The following is a 20,037-nucleotide window of genomic DNA, read 5'->3' on the forward strand; positions in this document are numbered from 1 at the left end:
TGTGGCGGGCGCTGTACTGGCTGTGACGTTGCATGGGGGCAGTGTGTGCGTTAGTCACGCACCGTCCCGACGTCACCTTCCCGCCCGCTGTCAGATCGTGGCTCCGGAGATATATTTGTTTTAAATGTCGCAATGGTTTTGCGGCTCCCAGTTGTTGTTTTTTCTTCGGAAACGGGTCCAAGTGGCTCTTTTTGTCTAAAGGTTGCAGACCCCTGCCCTGGGCCTTAGTTTGCCTATCCATGGTTGAGACTAAGGAGGAGGAGGAAGCTGACAGGCAGGGGAACATCCTGGGCTGGCTGCAAGGAAGGAAGGGAGTAGGCAGGCAGGTGAGGGCTGGTTGAGGGCAGGCCGAATTTGGGGGGGCAGCCTCCACTGCCGTCTCCTGGAACTGACAGGCAAGCCTCCCCAGCCCTTCCTCTCTCTACCACCATGTCATAGTCTCTGGCAGTTTCACCTAGAAATGTCAGTCGACGGGCATGGTTGGAGAAAATGGCGCCATGGGCCAAATTGGACCTCACCCCCCGGGGGCACAGTTAACCCGCAGACAGGAGGTTCCCTGCGTGTGCTGTAAAGGATGTATTAAGTTTAATTTCCATTGTTTGGTGGTCTTAACATGTCTCATCATTGAATAGATAGAATGTATTTATGATTATGATGATTTTTTAAAGAAATACATTGTTTTGTACAAGAGAAGAACCCCTCTCCCTGCTGCAGATCTCTAGTTTTGCTCCTTGTAATGAAGGCATGGGACACAAAATAACTTCTCTCCCCTTCTTTAATGAATCAGCTATTCATGCAGAACAGCAGGAGTGCAAGCAAATTTGTTGCCTGTGTTTATGCCACAGCCATGGCTGTGATCTGTTATTTGAAAAGTGCATAATTTGGGGCGTGTTATTGGTTTTAATTGTCACCCTTATAAATGCTGTTTGACAGCAAAAGTAACTGCTTAATCACGTCAAATGTTTTTTTAATAAAAAAAACAAACAAACCATGAAATGTCATTTTATAGCTATGTGAAGAAAAGATTGCTCCTGTCCTGTGTGGTGTGTTTTTTTGCCCCCTAAGAATTAACTCTGTAATGTTTGCACTGCAGCAACTGAAGTGTCAATGGCTGAAGACAGGGCAGTTTTTCCTCAGTTCTATGACCTTCAACCTAGCATGGGATCCTCAAGGTAATACGAAGTCAACATTAAGTCAGTTCCCACTTCCTAATGCGCTTTGCAGCATGTTACTGTGAGGGATCTTCTTCAGGGGGAATCTTTTGTGATTTCCTCTAATATTATCAAGGTACTTTTGCCTCCCTCTAGTGTGTTATTCCGTTCGTTAGGAAAGCAGTTGAAAATAAAACTGCCAATATCATAATGCTGTTGTACAAAACAACAGTAAGACTGCCTTTGGAATACTGTGCACAGTTTTGGTCGCTTCACCTGAAGCCCGTATTGTAGAGCTGGAAAAAAGTTTAGAACAGAGCAGCCAGATTGATCCAGGGAATGAAGTGATTCCCCTATGAAAAAAGGTTGCAGCTTTTGGGACTTTCTAGTGTTAGAAACCGAGATATGAAAACCAGGAGCTAAATGGTACCTTAAACCTAGGTTATGGGCCAACAGCAGAATGTCTAGGTGCACTTTTTTATAACAAGAATACAAAGCTGAAAATGAATAAACTGCAGCTAAAAATCTTATGTTCATTTTTCACATGGTCCAGTTCTCATCTGAAGACTGCAAAAAACATAGCCACGCTTCCCCTGCCCATCACCCTAATATTCTTAAGAGTGTCTCTTCTCTATTCTTCAGGCTCGATTTACGTTCTTAAGTGTCTTTTTGGGGGGCGGGGTCAGCTCACAAACAGCCCTAGCACATGGAACTGTCTTGAATATAATAATGCTGACAGTAACAAAAGCAGATGCTTATGTTAGTGCAGTAGTCTTTGTGGAGGAGAATTCTGTCCTCCACGATTCCCCAGCCCCATATTTTCATTCACAAATGTTGGAAGAAGCAGTAGAAAGTAAAATGCATGTAGGCCAAATATTGCTGTCTACTTTGCTTAAATATCCATTTCTTCCAGGTAACCGGCTGCTGACTGCAACAGATTATTTGCAGTTATGGGCCCCTCCATCTAGTGATATCCTAGAAGAGGAGGAGGAAGATGATCCTGACTTGGAGCTCAAAGAGGATAAAATCCATCCTGTTCTAAGCGACTGGAAATGTGTCTGGCACTGCAAGTAAGTTTGTGTGAGAGTATGATTATGGAGAACGCGGGTGGCGCTGTGGTGTAAACCACTGAGCCTTGGGCTTGCCGATCGGAAGGTCAGCGGTTCGAATCCTCACACCGGGGTGAGCTCCTGTTGCTTGGTCCCAGCTCCTGCCAACCTAGCAGTTCAAAATCACATCCAAGTGCAAGTAGATAAATAGGTACCTTTCTGGCGGGAAGGTAAACAGCATTTCCGTGCGCTGCTCTGGTTTCGCCAGAAGTGACTTAGTCGTGCTGGCCATGTGACCCGGAAAAACTGTCTGCAGACAAACGCCGGCTGCTCGGCCTATAGAGTGAGATGAGCGCCGCAACCCCAGAGTCGTCCGCGACTGGACTTAACTATCAGGGGTCCTTTACCTTTATGATTATGGAGGAAAGGCAGGGACATCTTACAGTCCCATCCCTAATCGCTCTTAGAACCTGAAATTATTTTTACATATGCAGCTCATTAAAAAGCCATATATGCTTTTTAATGAACTGCATGTTCTTTATGCTCCAAGTATACTACTTGAAAACGGGACGCGGGTGGCGCTGTGGGTAAAACCTCAGTGCCTAGGACTTGCCGATCGCATGGTCGGCGGTTCGAATCCCCGCGGCGGGGTGAGCTCCCGTCTTTCGGTCCCAGCTCCTGCCCACCTAGCAGTTCGAAAGCACCCTTAAGTGCAAGTAGATAAATAGGTACCGCTTTCTAGTGGGAAGGTAAACGGTGTTTCCGTGTGCTGCGCTGGTGCTGGCTCGCCAGAGCAGCTTCGTCACGCTGGCCACGTGACCCGGAAGTGTCTCCAGACAGCGCTGGCCCCCGGCCTCTTAAGTGAGATGGGCGCACAACCCTAGAGTCGGACACGACTGGCCCGTACGGGCAGGGGTACCTTTACCTTTATACTACTTGAAAGCCCAGTACAGAATAGCAACAAGCTTCTCTGTATATATGCACATTTGTTAGGTGCAAAGTCTCCAGTGCATTCCAAACCATATTGACTTCTTCTTCCAGGGAAGCATAACTGAACACAACAAATCTCTAGTTGGTTCAGACAACTGGGGATTGGATTTGAGCTGTGGGCTTGCATGCTTCCTCTTCTCCCTAATGGATGCAGATTCCCTTCCAGTTTTTTGCTTAGCGCAAACCATTGTTTACAGGGACATCTGAATCAACAAACTATGCCTCCAAACCAGAAATAGAAACCACAGATTGAAGTGGATTTCCAATTTTGGGGTGGGATCAGTGCTGTCATGTTCAAATTGGCTGGTTGTCAAACTGTGGCTTATGCTAAACTGGAAGCGATGCTTCTCAAGAGAGGGGAGAAAATGTTAAAATTTGTTTCTGGTCTATAGGATCATATGAGGTTCTTAGCAGTATTCAGCTCTAGTCCTCAGGGTTAGCTTAGCTTCATTGATTTCAGTGGGTCTACTGTGAGAAGAACTTGGTTCAAAACAATCCTCTGCCAGCTGATTACTTCTGTTCCAAAGCATTTTGCCTAGCCACAGAGTTCTGTTATAGTCAATAGTCGTTTCCCCTCAAGATGCAGTCTTCTTTTCATTTCAAACAATGCTCACAACGTCGTGCCTAACAATGGTGGTATAGAGTCAGAAAACATTGTGCCTCTTTTGTGTATCTGGGAGTTGGCTTCATGTTGCTGCAAAATCCAGGGTGCAAGCATATTTGGTTCAGGCAGCTCATACTGAACGCTGACATGAGATTCTTCTTTTTTTTACAGAGAATGTGACAACAGTCACAGATAAACACTAAAAATATGAGTTATGAGGTCTCAGGGTTGCTAAAGGGATGGAGACCATTTCATTTCTTCGCTGAGAGTGCCAAAACCCTTGATCCTGCTTCAATAATACAATTGGCTTTTAAAGTTAGTAATGCCATGCAGCAGAGATGTGTGGCAGATGTTGCCTGTGGTCCTCCAGATGTTGTGGGCTCCAGCTCCCATCAGTCTCTGCCAGAATAGTCTGTGATCAGGTATGTGGAAATTGTAGTTCAACAACACCTGGAGGGCCACAGGTTACTCATCATTGCCATACGGCAACTAAAGTATTTTTAGCTAACTTCTCCTGTCTGTGTAACGTGATGTCAATGGTCAGAATAATCTTAGGCTGCCATAGCTGTGTCCATAAAAAAGTAAATTCCCCTTCAGTGGAGAACTGCATTCTTTTCTCTTGCTTTGCTCTTCAGAACGGCCGTGTCTGTACATCTGATGGAATGGTCCCCAGATGGTGAATATTTTGCCACGGCCGGAAAGGTAAGGATGAGAAAGAAAGTGAATTGCACTTCTGGAGTGTGCCAGGAATTGTATTAACTCTGTTTAGTAAAATAGAATTGTTTCCTCGCGTATCTAACAGGGAATAGCCATATGACATCTTATGCGCTGGTCTTCAGCTAGTGAGTCAGGACCCTAAATTGGATCTAGCTGCAGCCTAAGGAATGCTGCACCAGACACATCAGAATGCTTTTGCTGTCCTTTGTCTTAGACTTACTGTCTTTTAAGAGACATGTCAGGCTCCCATCCCAAACCCAGTGACTCTTACTTGCTAATGAAGGAGATCTATTCCTTCAGGCTAATATTAGTACAGGCTTATCAGCAAGCATAAGATCCAGAAGTCGGAATACCAAGGTGCGTGAGCAAGGCAACAGGTTCATAACCAAAAGGAAGAGTCCTGACACTTCACACTACTCTTCCCGCCTAGTTTTGAATTACGAGGCAGGGCAAGCTCAAACATGGGACTGTCTCCCCATAGTTCTGCACACCTATGCTCCTTCTGGACAGGTGTCTCTGATCCCACCTATGGAGCCAGCACCTGGTTCTCAGCAACAAGTCCTGCCCCATCCCTGGGGGCCCACCTTCTCGTTCCCCAATCTGTTCCTTCTCCTTCTTGTGCCTGGGGCTGCCAAACCATGCCAAACCCCGATGGAGCTGAAGGGCCCTAACCCCAGGAAAGGAAGAGAAATATAGGAAGCTGTCATATGCTAGGTTAGATTATTTGTCTACCCGGCTCAGTATTGACCAAGGTCTCCTTGGTCTCAGGTCTTTGCCTTTTCATTTATTTATCTGTTCATCACCATCAATATACATGGTTTATCTGCTCCTGATCATTTTGATTTGAGATGTCAGGGAGTTGAATTTAGGATCTTCTGGGTGCAAATCATATTTTCCATTCTGACACTGACCTCGGGACCATGCTGAGAAAGAGAGTGGAATAGGAAAGGGAGGAGATGAAGTTGCATGTGTGCCATTAAAATAATTTTTTAAAAAACCCATACTTAAGTGGCTTCCATAGTCCAGGTTGTGACTACAGGTGGGCTTTGGGTCTGGAAAGTTTGGGGTGGGTACCAGTTTAAACCATTCTTCTGATCTGAGGTCACCTGGTGACCTTCACGACTAAGTAGTATTTGAACTGTGGTCTCCGGTGTCCCACACCTCACCATTCTCTCCATGTTGGGTGATTTAATCTCAATTAAAAGAATTTTCAAATGTATAGTGGGTTATTCATTCAAAGCTTTGGATCCTTGGACTTTCATTTTATTTTTAGCTTCTTGTCTTTTGTTGTCATTTGAAGTGATTCTGTCTTAGCAGCGTCCCCACCCCCACCCTCAAGGATTAAATAATTTGCTGCAGTGGGTTGTTTTAAATGCACAGATTTCAGGTTTGTGGGGCTGGCTTTTGACTTTTATTAGAACAGTGAGGACTACCGACGGGAACCAAATAACGGCCAGTGACTTGTCAGATCCAGTTGCTTACAGCATCCACAAGCCATACACTAGCTGACCTGGATAAGCCGTGCCTTTATATTGGTTAAGTTACTACACAGATCTGGGATTCTAAAAGCCCTTTGCTTCCTGATCTACTGCAAATCCAGTTATCTGCCAGTAGATGCCACTGAGCTTTCTACCGTCCCCTGTACTTAAGTACACCCTGATACAATTAATGAACATTTGATTCTGAATTGATTTTAGAATGTATTTCAATTAATTGATTGTGATTTTATGTAAATGGTGTTACTTTTATTGTCGTTAGCCGCTCTGAGCCCAGCTTTGGCTGGGGAGGGTGAGATATAAATAAATTATTATTATTATTATTATTATTATTATTATTATTATTATTATTATTTCATGAGTTATTATTTAGTTGCAATTCTATTTGTACTCAGTTAAGTCCCCATCTGCACCATACCTTTGAAGCAGCATCATGCATCTTTAAACAGTCGCGGTTTTCCCCAAAAGGTTTCTGGGAGCTGTAGTTTTTTTAAAGGTGATGTTTGGACATTGGAGTTAGTTCCCAGAGTTTCCTGGAAAGAGGGGCTGATTGTTAATCCAGTCTGGAAATTGTAGCTCATGGGGGGGGGGTCTCCTTACAAGGCTCCCCACCTGAGGCAGAATGAGAATCTGGCGTAGTTTGGACTCTTGCAGTTCTGCTGCCTGAGGCAGGTGTTTTGTCCAGCGTCATGGGCTCTGAGGGAAGCCATGAGCACTTAGGGTGGTACGGCACTGCTTTATATGTATAGTGCAGGTGGGGCCTATACAGAGTCGACCCACTGAAATTAATAGGCCTACATTAGACATGTCAATTAAGACAAAACAGTTCCCTTAGTAGGCTTCTCATAGGCAGCTGTTGGCCACTGTGAGACTTTGTGCTGGACAAAGTGGACTGCTGGCCTGATCCGTTAGCCACCTCTTATGTTCTCAATATTACATTTAATTCAGAATTTTGTTAGTAGTAAGTGATGTAGCAGGAGGTTGTCAAAGGCTCTTTCATTTCCATCGATCTCCATCTGTTTTGCCCCATTGTGTGCAGCGCCAGAGGTCTGTGACTAAGTAACTGAAGCAGATGGTCTTGGAAGCCATTTTCTGCCTGTGCCAGAGACGGTTGCCATTTTAGTTCTTGCATTGTGGCTCAATTTGGTTTAGATTGGTGATCGCGGCACTACGTCTGGCTAAAACGTATTGTTTGTTTAATTGGGTCTCTGCAGAGATGATTGTATTGTCCTTCCTCTCCACCCCAGCCCAAAAAAAAATAAAAACCCCTTTAGGATTTATTACTTTCAGATAGTACTTTGAGAGCTCTGCAATCTCTTCTAATAATTTATTATCCTAACTTCATTCCCAAGACATGTTCCCAATATAAAAAGTGTAATTGTTTCTTAGCATTTTGGCTAAGATCAGGGAATATCAAGTTATTAGAAGAGGGTAGCTAAACCTTGGGAACCAGGTATGCTGTAGCCAAATCACATCTTCCCTGGTGAGAATGTAATGAATGGAAAACCAAGAGAGAGGAAGAGTTTGGACAGTGCTTGTAGGTAAAGCTCTGTATTCTCCAGTTGTCAGGGTGCTCACAAAAGGGGTGCAGGAAAATGATCAGGAAGAAGCATTATAGGAAAGCGTTTCAAGAGAGGTGGAAAGGAAGGGTGGAAACAGCAAGTTGCTGTTATCCAACGGAAAATTTGCATAGCTATAAGGAGTAGCCTTATGCTGTCAAATCATTTGTCCATCTGGCTCAGGGTTGACTATCCTGTGGCCTTCCAAGTGTTGCTGGACTCTAGATTCCATCATCCCCAGCCAGAGTGGCAAGTGGTCAGAGATTATGGGAATTGTTGGCCAGCAAAATCTGGTGAGCCACAGGTTGGCTACCCATCTCTAGCCAATCTGCTCTGATTGGCAACCATTCCCTAGGATCTTAAGCTGCTTCCACATGAGCAAATATTATGGAATAGCCACATGCCGTTGACCAGGCATAGGCAAACTCAGCCCTCCAGATGTTTCAGACCAGCGGTTCTCAACCTGTGGGTCCCCAGATGTTGTTGGACTACAACTCCCATCATCCCTGAGTTCTGGCCTTGCTAGCTAGGGGTGATGGGAGTTGTAGTTCAACAACATCTGGGGACCCATAGGTTGAGAAAGGCTGGTCTAGACCAGAGTTTCCCAAACTTAGGTCTCCAGCTGTTTTTGGACTACAAGTCCCAACATCCCCAGCTAGCAGGACCAGTGGTCAAGGATGATGGGAACTGTAGTCCCAAAACAACTGAAGACCTGCTCAAGTCCTGCTCAAGTAAGTTCTGTCTGTATTGTCTGTTTTTCTCCTCAAGCAGTCACCTCTCTCACTTTAACCATTCCCTTTCCGTGTAGCATTGCCCTTGTAGCTGTGACTATTTTCTTTCCCCTCTAAATTGCAGTGAGTATGTGTGCGTATGCAGGGTGGAACTACCTTTCCTCCAACACTGCCCCCTTGGTCGCAGTATGTTAGAAGTCTGGAAGCAGAGTTGCTATCCCACTTCGAACTTAAAATTGAGTGACATCGATTTGGGTACAGCTAAATCTGGAAGCTCCTCAGGGCAGAGGTCTCTCCCAGTCTGCTGCCTGATCTCCTTTAACTGGAAATGCCAGGAATTGGAGCCCTTGTGCATGCAACACATCTGCTGATCCACTGAGCTAAGAACTCCCTTAATTTTGAAGAAAAGGCAATAAAAATTGATATAATCAAAGGGAATGCCATACAAGGAAAATGCATGGGAAACATCATCATCATCATAACAATAATTATTATTATTTATACCCCGTGGGTGGGTGTGGGTGTGTATGTATGTATATATATATACATACATATAAACTTCCTCTCTTTTCCAACACATGAAAGAAACAGGACACGAAATTAATTTTGCAGATTCCAAATTGCTCTTTAACATGGAACATCACCACAAGAGAATAATCATGGAAGCCATCGAGATAGAGAAACACCCTCACAACATGAACAAGCGTGACGACACGTCCCGCCTGCCAGACATCTGGAAATTAGCCCTCCCCACAAAAACCGACACCAGAACCAGAGGCGCACAGAACGCCATCACCAATCAACCACACCAGACCCAAACCCAGACCCTCTCCACAGATAAATTACAGACACCATCCAGTAGCCAAACCATAGTGGCACCTCCGGATGCTGCACCCCCCTGCAATCCCTACACAGATCTGGCTGGCACAGGGCACAAAACCACAGCTCGCCCCTATACACGAAGCCAAGCCAGAGCACAACTAAGTGCAGTACAGCCATCTTCTCAGAAAAACTCTTCACAAGCTCAAGAGGTCAAGACACGAAAGCTTTAGCAACTAATCCACACTTAATGACCCACCTAAGTGGTACTCAGAATATCACTCAAGAAATCACTCAAGATATCCCTCAAGTAATTAAGGAACAAAAGAAGAAAAGGCACACTAACCTGGGAACTTCCTCTCTGCCCAGAACGTTGGAGGCTATACACCACACCCCCTCAACAGTATTTATAGGAACTCAAACACTGAGATCCTGCTCTGTTCCAGTAACAAGAAGCCGAAAGCACCAGCCTGAAGATGACGAGTGAGACCTCGTCGAAACGTCGCCTAGACACCCCAACTCTTACACGGGAAGACACCCGAAGACACCAAAACCTACATTCCTGTACCCGTGAAAATCTACGAAAGCAAATATCTCACCTCTACGGGGAGGAAACCTTCCAGCTGACAAGAACCTACGAGAAACTAGAAATCCGAAGAGCCACCATCTTATGTGATCTCTTGTTCCTACGCAACTGCCGAGACAACAACTTAATTCCCACATGCTTCCAACTTAAATTCCACTCTAAAACCCCAGCTACCGAAAGGATCCTGAAACGAACTGAACTATCCCTAATCAGAAACGAAATACATAAGAAAAGATACCTACTAAACCAAACCAACAAAGATCTGCTCACTCTTCACCTCAAACTCTGTAACAAAATCCACCCTGCACTCTGGGACAAATGCAAACAACTAGCCGTCTGGAGAGCTGAAACTGAGACCTCACATAAGACAGACAGACACACCAACAAACTCCACAAACTAGAGAAACGCCAGAAGCCCAGCCACCCTCCACAACAACCCATGAAACAAACAGTACATAACATATCAGACAGGATCCTCACCTCAACTGAAACCAAAGTACTCTCCAAAGGTTTCAACTTTGCAGTCGCCCCGAGACGCATCCCCACGGAAAACATCATATGCGGAGTCGAAGCTAGCCTAACCAAAATCAACCCAGATGAAGCCAATAAAATCAGACTTGAAGTCACCAACATCCTCTGCTCCAGCAAACCACCCAGAAGCAATTTACACAAAGAAGAACAGAAAGCACTCACCAACCTGAGGAAAGACAACAACATAATCATTCTCCCAGCAGACAAAGGTAATGCCACTGTTGTGATGAACACATCGGACTACCAAGCAAAACTATCAAATCTACTCCAAGACCCTACCTACCAACCTATAAAAACAGATCCCACCACCTATCTGGAAAAAACCACCAAATCCAAAATAAAAGCCTCTCCTATCAGTGAAGAAATCCAGCTAAGAATCATCCCCAGAGAAAAATCATCCAGATGCCCCAAACTCTACGGTCTCCCCAAGATACACAAAGAAGGAACACCACTCAGACCAATAGTCAGCTCCATAGGCTCACCTCTACAAAATCTCGCTAAATTTCTCGCTAAGCAACTTCAGCCCTATGCAGAATCCATCGCTTCACACGTTACTAACTCCTTCCAGTTCATAGAAACAATAAAGAAGCAAAACCTACATCCCGATGACCTACTTGTGAGCTTCGATGTTGTATCTCTCTTCACACAAGTGCCCATTAATGAAGCCTTGACAGCCATTCAAAACAAATACAATCCCCCCGAATACATCCTGGACCTGACCAACCACTGCCTAACCAACACGTACTTCATCCACAATGGACAAAGATACAAACAGATAGAAGGAGCACCTATGGGATCACCCCTCTCACCGGTCATCGCAAATTTGTACATGGAACACTTTGAAACCAATGCTTTAGACAAGTCAGAACACAAACCCAAACTTTGGCTCAGATATGTTGACGACACCTTTGTAATTTGGCCACACGGGAAAGAAAAACTAGATAGCTTCCTCACACATCTCAACAGCCTACACCCCAAAATACAATTCACTATGGAAATAGAAGCCAACAACCAACTTCCCTTCCTTGACGTCCTAATCTACAAAAAACCTGATGGCTCCCTAGGACACACTATCTACCGGAAAAAAACACACACCAACCGCTACTTACATGCACAATCACACCACCACCCTGCACAAATAAACTCCGTAGCCAAGACTCTCATCTCCAGAACCAAACGCCTGGCTGACAAAGACCACTTGACAACTGAGTTACAGAATCTCTCAAATGTGTTAATCGCCAATGGATACCAGCAAAACAGGGTTACGAAGCTAATCCAAAAAGAAACACCCCCCAAAAACCAAGACACAGAAGAAAACAATGGCATGGCCCTCCTTCCTTATATCAAGGGCACTACAGATAAAATTAGCAAAATCCTCCATAAACACAATATCAAAACAGCCTTTTGCACCAACCAAAAAATAGCCAATATCCTCAGAAACCCCAAAGATAAAATCCAGCTGGAAAACCAAGGGGTCTATGAAATACCCTGCAAAGTCTGCCCAGCCACGTACATTGGACAAACAAACAGACGAATAAATGCACGTATCGCAGAACACAAGAATGCCGTCAAAAAAGAAGAAAAAACTTCCTCTCTTTTCCAACACATGAAAGAAACAGGACACGAAATTAATTTTGCAGATTCCAAATTGCTCTTTAACATGGAACATCACCACAAGAGAATAATCATGGAAGCCATCGAGATAGAGAAACACCCTCACAACATGAACAAGCGTGACGACACGTCCCGCCTGCCAGACATCTGGAAATTAGCCCTCCCCACAAAAACCGACACCAGAACCAGAGGCACACAGAACGCCATCACCAATCAACCACACCAGACCCAAACCCAGACCCTCTCCACAGATAAATTACAGACACCATCCAGTAGCCAAACCATAGTGGCACCTCCGGATGCTGCACCCCCCTGCAATCCCTACACAGATCTGGCTGGCACAGGGCACAAAACCACAGCTCGCCCCTATACACGAAGCCAAGCCAGAGCACAACTAAGTGCAGTACAGCCATCTTCTCAGAAAAACTCTTCACAAGCTCAAGAGGTCAAGACACGAAAGCTTTAGCAACTAATCCACACTTAATGACCCACCTAAGTGGTACTCAGAATATCACTCAAGAAATCACTCAAGATATCCCTCAAGTAATTAAGGAACAAAAGAAGAAAAGGCACACTAACCTGGGAACTTCCTCTCTGCCCAGAACGTTGGAGGCTATACACCACACCCCCTCAACAGTATTTATAGGAACTCAAACACTGAGATCCTGCTCTGTTCCAGTAACAAGAAGCCGAAAGCACCAGCCTGAAGATGACGAGTGAGACCTCGTCGAAACGTCGCCTAGACACCCCAACTCTTACACGGGAAGACACCCGAAGACACCAAAACCTACATAATATATATATATATATATATATATATATATATATATATATATATATATATATATATATATATATATATATATATATATATATATATTCAGTGGGCCTGTGGCCTGAATATGGAATGCAGAAGATGGAGCAGGAGGATGGATTAAGGGGGGGCGACACTAGACCCTTGAGCATCTGTCTTTAAGAAGAAAGTGACTTGATGTATCAAAGGGCACTAAATATCTCTTTGGCAAGTGCAATCTAATAATCATTTCATATGATCAACATAATGACCTTAGCTTCCATCTTCTCAGCGATTCCTAACCTTAGGTGCAAAATTAATTTGTTTTGGGGAGGCGGGCAGACAGCTAAAGCGATCCCTAAGGTGCTATTTGTGCCAGATCAGTTGTGGATGTAAATCTATGATTTGTGGTTTACGACTTCAAAATGGCTTTTCTATTGCCAGACATCATATCAGTTCTGTGTGTGTATTAAGCAGGCTGGCCGTTAACTAAAATGTGGCTGAGAGATATTTATGTTCCATTTCTTGAGATGCTCTTCCCCATTTTCACTTTGTATGTTTTGCTGGAGAATTTATTTGCTTGTACCTGTATACAGATCATAACTGAGCATTATAACTGTTAACAAACAGCAACTTGGAGTGTCTTCTATTCTGGCTACTTCAAGTCTAGGGAACCTGCAGCCCTCCAGATTGGTGAACTACAGCTCCCAGCACCCCTGACCATTGGCTCTGCTGGCTGAGGCTCATGGGAGTTGGAGTAGGCTATAATTCTTCTCTTCTCCCCCCATCTCTACCCCAGAATAAGTGTGATTTCGCTTAGGCAGCATAGTTGTGACTTGCTTTTAATGCGGGTCAGTTCAGTGGAGGTTGCCTGCGCCCCTCACTCTTTTTTTCTAGCCTTTAAAAGCCAGCAGCCTTTTAAATATTAGAAGAAATAAAACCTTCATAGCGAACTCATTCTTGGGGTCAAACTACACTCTACATGGGTGGCATGTTATATTAAAAGTAGTTCATAAAGAACTCATTGTCACTGACTCATGATCATGCTTAAACTCCATACAGAGGTTAATAGTCTATCTAGTGTAAATGGGTTTCATTTTAATAATAATTTATTATTTATACCCCACCCATGTGGCTGGGTTTCCCAACAGAATATTGAAAATGCAATAAAACATCAAACATTAAAAACTTCCCTAAACAGGGCTGCCTTCAGATGTCTTCTAAATGTCAGATAGTTGTTTATTTCTTTGACATCTGATGGGAGGGCGTTCCACAGGGTGGGCGCCACTACCAAGAAGGCCCTCTGCCTGGTTCCCTGTAACTTTGCTTCTCGGAGTGAGGGGAATGCCAGAAGGCCATCAGAGCTGGACCTCAGTATCCGGGCTGAATGATGGGGGTGGAGACACTCCTTCAGGTATACTGGACCGAGGCCAGATAGGGCTTTATAGGTCAGCACCAACACTTTGAATTGTGCTCGGAAACGTACTGGTAGCCAATGTAGGTCTTTCAGGACTGGTATTATATGGCCTCAATGGCCACTCCCAGTCACCAGGCTAGCTGCCGCATTCTGGATTAGTTGTAGTTTCCAGGTCACCTTCAAAGGTAGCCCCACGTGGAGCGCATTGCAGTAGTCCAAGTGGGAGATAACTAGAGCATGCACCATTTCATCAGGCATGTTTCATAACCCATTTCTCATTTAGCAAAGAGCTGTTCCCCATTTTCCACATTGGACAGCAAATAGCTCATTCTGGCTTCACCTGATCAGGGCCAAAATAAACTCCTGGCCAGTCACCCAGTGTTATGATGCTAAATTGCCCTGATGTTTTCTGCATCAAGCCTCCCCAAACCTGGCGCCCTCCAGATGTTGCTGTGGGACCCCAACTCCCCTCCTCCCCCTCTCCCTGCCCCCCTGGACCTGCTGTCTGGGTCTGATGGGACTTGGGAAACTAATTCAAGATGCTGGAAATGTAGCTGAGGAAGAAAGCACCCAAGGGTGCAGGTGGCAGCCCTACAGAGGTGGGGTGTGTATCATGGGGTTGAGTGAAAAATGATCTCCCGGAATTCCCCATCCTGTTTGTAGGCGGTATGATTGGAGGTGGGGTGGGCATTCTCCTGAATATTTGGGGTGGGGGTGGTAATTCTGCTGCAATTTGGATGTTGACAAAAAAAGGGAACTCAAAATTCATCAGAAAACTCCCTGGGAAAATTGCTGGCTCATGTAACATCCAGTATGGGATTTAGAAGGGATTTAGAAAGGTCAGATAACCAAGGTTATGTGACCTTTCAAAATCTCATCTTTAAAAACTGGGCATGTTGTGGGGGGCATGAATCTTCAGGATGTCTTCCCTCTTTCCCATGACTTTACCTTCTGCGCAACCAGCGGGACATTGTTCCATAGGCGTAGAAAACCGAAGATGTCCAGAAAGTCAGTCAGTCCATCTGAACAGCTTTCAAGACAAGACAAGAACAGAAGAAGGGATCTGAATGGCTGCTAACTGCTCCAACTGACTGGGCTTTCAGCTTAGCCTGGAATCCTTTCAAGCAACTCACCTGGTCTCCTAGGAAACAAAACATTCCCCAGGATTCCACAGCTGGTTGTGTGGTCAGAACCTGGCCAAGGACGGGAGCCAATGGGCTCTGGGCTCCAGGAACACTCTCTCTGCCAGTAGATCAGTCTGCGTTTTTCGCAGAAGGTCCTAAACTCAACCTCAGTCTTCCACAGTGTTATAAAATAGTTGTAAGAAAAACTGCTGCTTTTCCCTTATGGGGTACCCAAGAGCCCGTATAGAGTCCTTAAGTAGGTTCCCTATTGGAAGGAGAAAATAACAGAGGCCAACCAGATAATATTGAGAAGCAAGGCAGCTAGTAAACCTGATCTTCATTAACTGTTGCAACAGGGACCCCACTCACCACAGGCAGGAGGGAGGAAGAACTCAGAACAATGGTGCACAAGCCCTTATATAGACTTTTGAAGTTGCCCACCCTGTAGCCAGAGACCACCCCCTAAAACATCATACATACATCACAGAAGGAGGCGGGTCTACAGCAGAAATACATCACGAGGATGGGCTACAGCACAAATCCTTTCTGGCAGGATACTGATAATGGTCACTTGATTGCTCCACCTGGCCAGCCCGGCCATTCTTTTGTGATGGTAAATACTTTAATTCCTGAATCCAGCTCACAGGCTCACCCTATTCACCCACACAAGTAACGCCCTTAAGACAAAAGGCAATGGAGAGGCTTTCCTATTTCCTTCCTGCTTTGCAGAGAAATATTTGAGGCCACTGGGAGAGTCAAAATGACTTCAGGATTGTTCTCCTGTACTATTTTAGACACATGGTTTATATACTTACGTGTTTGCCTTGTAAATTTATGAACGTTTATATTTGGGACCTTAGAATTCTTATAACAACAGTTTGCACCTCTAGATGCAATCCCTGGCATATCTAGAAAGGACTGGGAGAGACTCTTAGCCGGAACCCCAGAGAGCCACTGGCCTGTCAGTATTGACCAGGGGTGGGGAATGTTGTCCCTCCAAACATGGCCGAACTACAACTCCCATCAGTCTCAGCAAGCACCGCCCAGTAGCCTTATATATATTCATTTTGGTCACCCTGGTGTAAATTGCTGAGCAAGATGGACCTTTGGTCTGACTCAGGTTAAGACAATGTCTAGTGAGGCCCATTCTCATTGTCTCTCATTGATCCTTCAAGGTTTATTGGTTCTTCATGGGTAGAAAAAAAGAGAGTTGAGAAAGACCACCGGTCCCTTGTGCCTCTTGTGTTGAACAATGTAATCTGTGGTTTCAATCTCGCCCAAACAAATAGTTAAGTGATTAACCTTTCGTTTAATGTGTTCATCACCTTATATTAGTTATCCAAACCCTTTTAAGTGCAACATTGGCAAACACGCTACTGCGGATAGTTCACTTGTTAAAGTACCCTGTTTTCCCCAAAATAAGACAGTGTCTTATATTAATATTTGCTCCCAAAGATGCGCTAGGTCTTATTTTCAGGGGATGTCCTATTTTTCCATGAAGAAGAATACGGTACACATTTATTGTCTAATTGTGAGTCAGCCAGACTCCGCCAGGGCAGAGCGAGCAGCAGGCGGCAGCTTGCCCTGGCGATGGCACGGGCTCTCTGATTTAAAGAGACCTGGCACTGCCTGAACAGCTCCGGCTGCGCTGCGTCCAATCAGTGAGCTGCGCGGCGGCACCCTCTGCTACGGTCCAGAGGAATCAGACGCCTTACGGTAGCTTCGGCGGCCTTATATTCCGGGGAGGCCTCATATTCAGGGGAGCTCTTATTATCGAGGAGGTCTTATTTTCGGGGGATGCCTTACATTACAGCGAGAGGCAAAACTGGAAGTAGGTCTTATTTTTTTTTGGGGGGGTGTCTTACTTTCGGGGAAAGACGGTATATTCAATAGTTAACGATAATAGTAACACAAAGAATGGTATTCAGAAGACCATTTTGTCTGCTGAAAAACCAAGGCAGAACTGGTGATATTATTTCTATTTTGTTTCTTCTGTATGGCTAATTGTCATTTTGGAGTTGGATCTCAATTATGGGGGAGAAGCATTGAGCTGTGCCCACCATGTAGGAAGCAATATCTACACAGATGGGAAGCATCTGTTGATGGTTTCAGGCAAGTTTCTCCTAGTCCTATCTGCAGACCCTGGCAACTGAACCTGGGACCTTCTACATGCAAGAACATCAACTGAGCTAGGGGCCTTCCTTCCTCCCACATCACTACAGCCCTAATCTAATTTCTGTTTTCCTGCAGCTGTTTTTTTTTTTTAAAAAACACAACTGTAATTATGCACGCACACTGTCAATTTGCTATGTGTTGGTTTGTCTAGGATGATTGTCTCTTAAAAGTCTGGTATCCGATGACTGGTTGGAAATCCTCTCTTCTCCCCCAAGAGAGTGAGGAACAGAAAAGGACCTCCACACCAGTTCATTTCGCCTTTGTGTATCTGGCACATCCCCGATCGGTGACGGGATTTTCGTGGAGAAACACAAGCAAGTTTATGCCCAGGTTTGAAATCGCTCCTCCTTCCCCGCCTCTAAAAACAGGTTCAAACCTGAGTGCAAAAACATAGGCACCCGTCACACATTAATTTTACAGTTTGCATGCTATAAATTAGGGAGTCTATGCAAGGGAATTACAGTGGAACCTCGGTTTTCGAGCGTCTTGGAAGCCAAACAATTCGGAACCCGAATGCCAAAAACCTGGAAGTAATTGCTTCCGTTTTTGAACACGTCCCAGAAGTCGAACGGCTTCCGAGGCGAGTTTTTCCTCCCCCACCCCCATTGACTTTGCAGCCAGCCCATTGATCCTTGGTTTTTGAACGTTTTGGAAGTCGAACGGTCTTCCAGAATGGATTACATTTGAAAACCGAGGTTCCACTGTATATCTTGTATAGAAAGGTTAGGCAGGTAATGCAGAGAGTCCCAGGCCAGGGCCCAATGAGCTTCCTTACAGATCCTATTCATGTTTACTCAGAAATAAGTCTCACTTGGCTCGCTGAGGTTTACTTATGAGAAAGAATGCTAGGATTGCATCCTTAGCCAGATGCAAGGGACTTGTGGAAGCCCAGTTGCATTTAAAAAAACACACGATTTTACTTTTTTTTAATTTACTTTTATGCTTCACAAGTAAGAGAGACTGAAGCAGTGTATATTTGTTGACGGCTGGTCCTCCTGCAGCACCAGAGACTGCTTTTGAAAAGTTCCATCAGTTTTAGAAGTACCTTTCTCTGAACTGGCTGCTGTTCTTGGGTTTTGTTTTTTTCGGGGGGGGGGGGCGGGGGCGGGTAGAGAGTGGTAGTTTGGACTGGAAGGGAGAAGAAAGGAGTGAAATGAGCTCCACTGTTCTTTGCATTTTTGCAGTCATTTATCGGTGGTTAGATCTAAGCACGATTGGGACACTGGGAAGCTATTCTGAAGCATCACTCCTAATAGCAAACACAGCTGATGAATGCTGACAGGATTGGAGCCTCTAAAGCAGGGGTCAGCAACCTTTTTCAGCCGTGGGCTGGTCCACTGTCCCTCAGACCATGTGGCGGGCCGGACTATATTTTGAGGGGGGGGGAAATGAATGAATTCCTATGCCCCACAAATAACCCAGAGATGCATTTTTTAAAAAAGTACACATTCTACCAACAGGGACGCGGGTGGCACTTTGGGTTAAACCACAGAGCCTAGGACTTGCCGATCAGAAGGTTGGCGGTTCGAATCCCCGCGACGGGGTGAGCTCCCGTTGCTCAGTCCCTGCTCCTGCCCACCTAGCAGTTCAAAAGCATGTCAAAGTGCAAGTAGATAAATAGGTACCACTCCGGCGGGAAGGTAAATGGCATTTCTGTGCGCTGCTCTGGTTCGCCAGAAGCGGCTTAGTCATGCTGGCCACATGACCTGGAAGCTGTACGCCAGCTCCCTTGGCCAGTAAAGTGAGATGAGCGCCACAACCCCAGGGTCGGTCACGACTGGACCTAATGGTCAGGGGTCCCTTTACCTTTACACATTCTACTAATGTAAAAACACCAGGTAGGCCCCACAAATAACCCAGAGATGCATTTTAAATAAAAGGAAACATCCTCATGTAAAAATATACTGATTTCCAGACCGTTCTTGGGCCAGATTGAGAAGGCGATTGGGCCGCATCCGGCCCCCGGGCCTTAGGTTGCCTACCACTGCTCTAAGGAGCAAGAAAGGTGATGGCACACTCAGGGGAACCCAGAAACCAGCCCCATGTCCAATAAGGATTGCACATGCTCAGTAGCCAGGGAATGTAGATTTAATAGTGTTGGTGGGTAGAGCAACTTTTAGGAGGGGAGGGCTACGCGGCAACCTTTTGCTGCAGGCCCCATGTCTTGTTTCAAACACCCATCTTGCACTCCGCACTTCCCCCAGTTCTATGAACCTTTTAAGCTACAAGTGCCAATATCCCTTTTTGCATTGCCTTTAGGGGGTCTGTTTGCAACGTGCTGCTTACTTCCTGCCTTGATGGCATTTGCCGGCTGTGGGCAGAGACCTTGTTACCCGAAGACAGCCTTCTGGGGGAGCAGATTTGCGAGACCAGCACTTCCAGCATTAGCAGCAGCAGCAGCTTCTCCCGTTCCGGAAGGCACAAGGACAACATCCAGCACGCTTTAGAGGTATGGCGAGCTAAGCAGCCCGTTTCCCAAGTCTCCTTTTTATGCCTTGAGCGTTAGAATTCACATACGTATATTTTGTATTTATGCTAACTTTTCCTTTTTTTCTTTCTTATTACCATGTGTTCGACTGTAACACAGTATACATCACTGATACGATAAAACAGAAAAGCAAATTAAAATTATTATTTTTTAAAAAATGAAATACATCAGGCAACATATACTTCTAAATTAC

General features: G+C 45.1%; 1 protein-coding gene and 1 long non-coding RNA gene across 14 annotated transcripts in view; one reads left to right on the forward strand and one right to left on the reverse strand.

Moving 5' to 3' along the window:
- Positions 1-15,169, reverse strand: part of LOC310693682 — a 56,261-nt gene extending 41,092 nt beyond the window's left edge. For all 3 annotated transcript variants that reach the window (XR_014519322.1, XR_014519323.1, XR_014519324.1), the window contains exon 1: positions 15,006-15,169. This is a non-coding gene — a long non-coding RNA (uncharacterized lncRNA). The remainder of the gene's footprint in view (positions 1-15,005) is intronic.
- Positions 1-20,037, forward strand: part of DMXL2 (Dmx like 2) — a 431,281-nt gene that overhangs the window by 343,510 nt on the left and 67,734 nt on the right. For 10 of the 11 annotated variants that reach the window (XM_083475457.1, XM_083475461.1, XM_083475454.1 and 7 more), the window contains 5 exons: positions 1,094-1,172; positions 2,065-2,221; positions 4,430-4,496; positions 17,508-17,686; positions 19,616-19,805. In XM_083475457.1, the coding sequence (XP_083331583.1) occupies positions 1,094-1,172; positions 2,065-2,221; positions 4,430-4,496; positions 17,508-17,686; positions 19,616-19,805 (672 nt within the window). Of the gene's footprint in view, positions 1-1,093; positions 1,173-2,064; positions 2,222-4,429; positions 4,497-15,689; positions 15,795-17,507; positions 17,687-19,615; positions 19,806-20,037 lie in introns of those variants that run through there. The other variant, XM_083475456.1, reaches the window with a different exon arrangement.

The sequence above is a fragment of the Podarcis liolepis genome, assembly GCF_965112155.1.
Source record: "Podarcis liolepis genome assembly, chromosome: 14".
NCBI classification, from domain to species: Eukaryota; Metazoa; Chordata; class Lepidosauria; order Squamata; family Lacertidae; genus Podarcis; species Podarcis liolepis.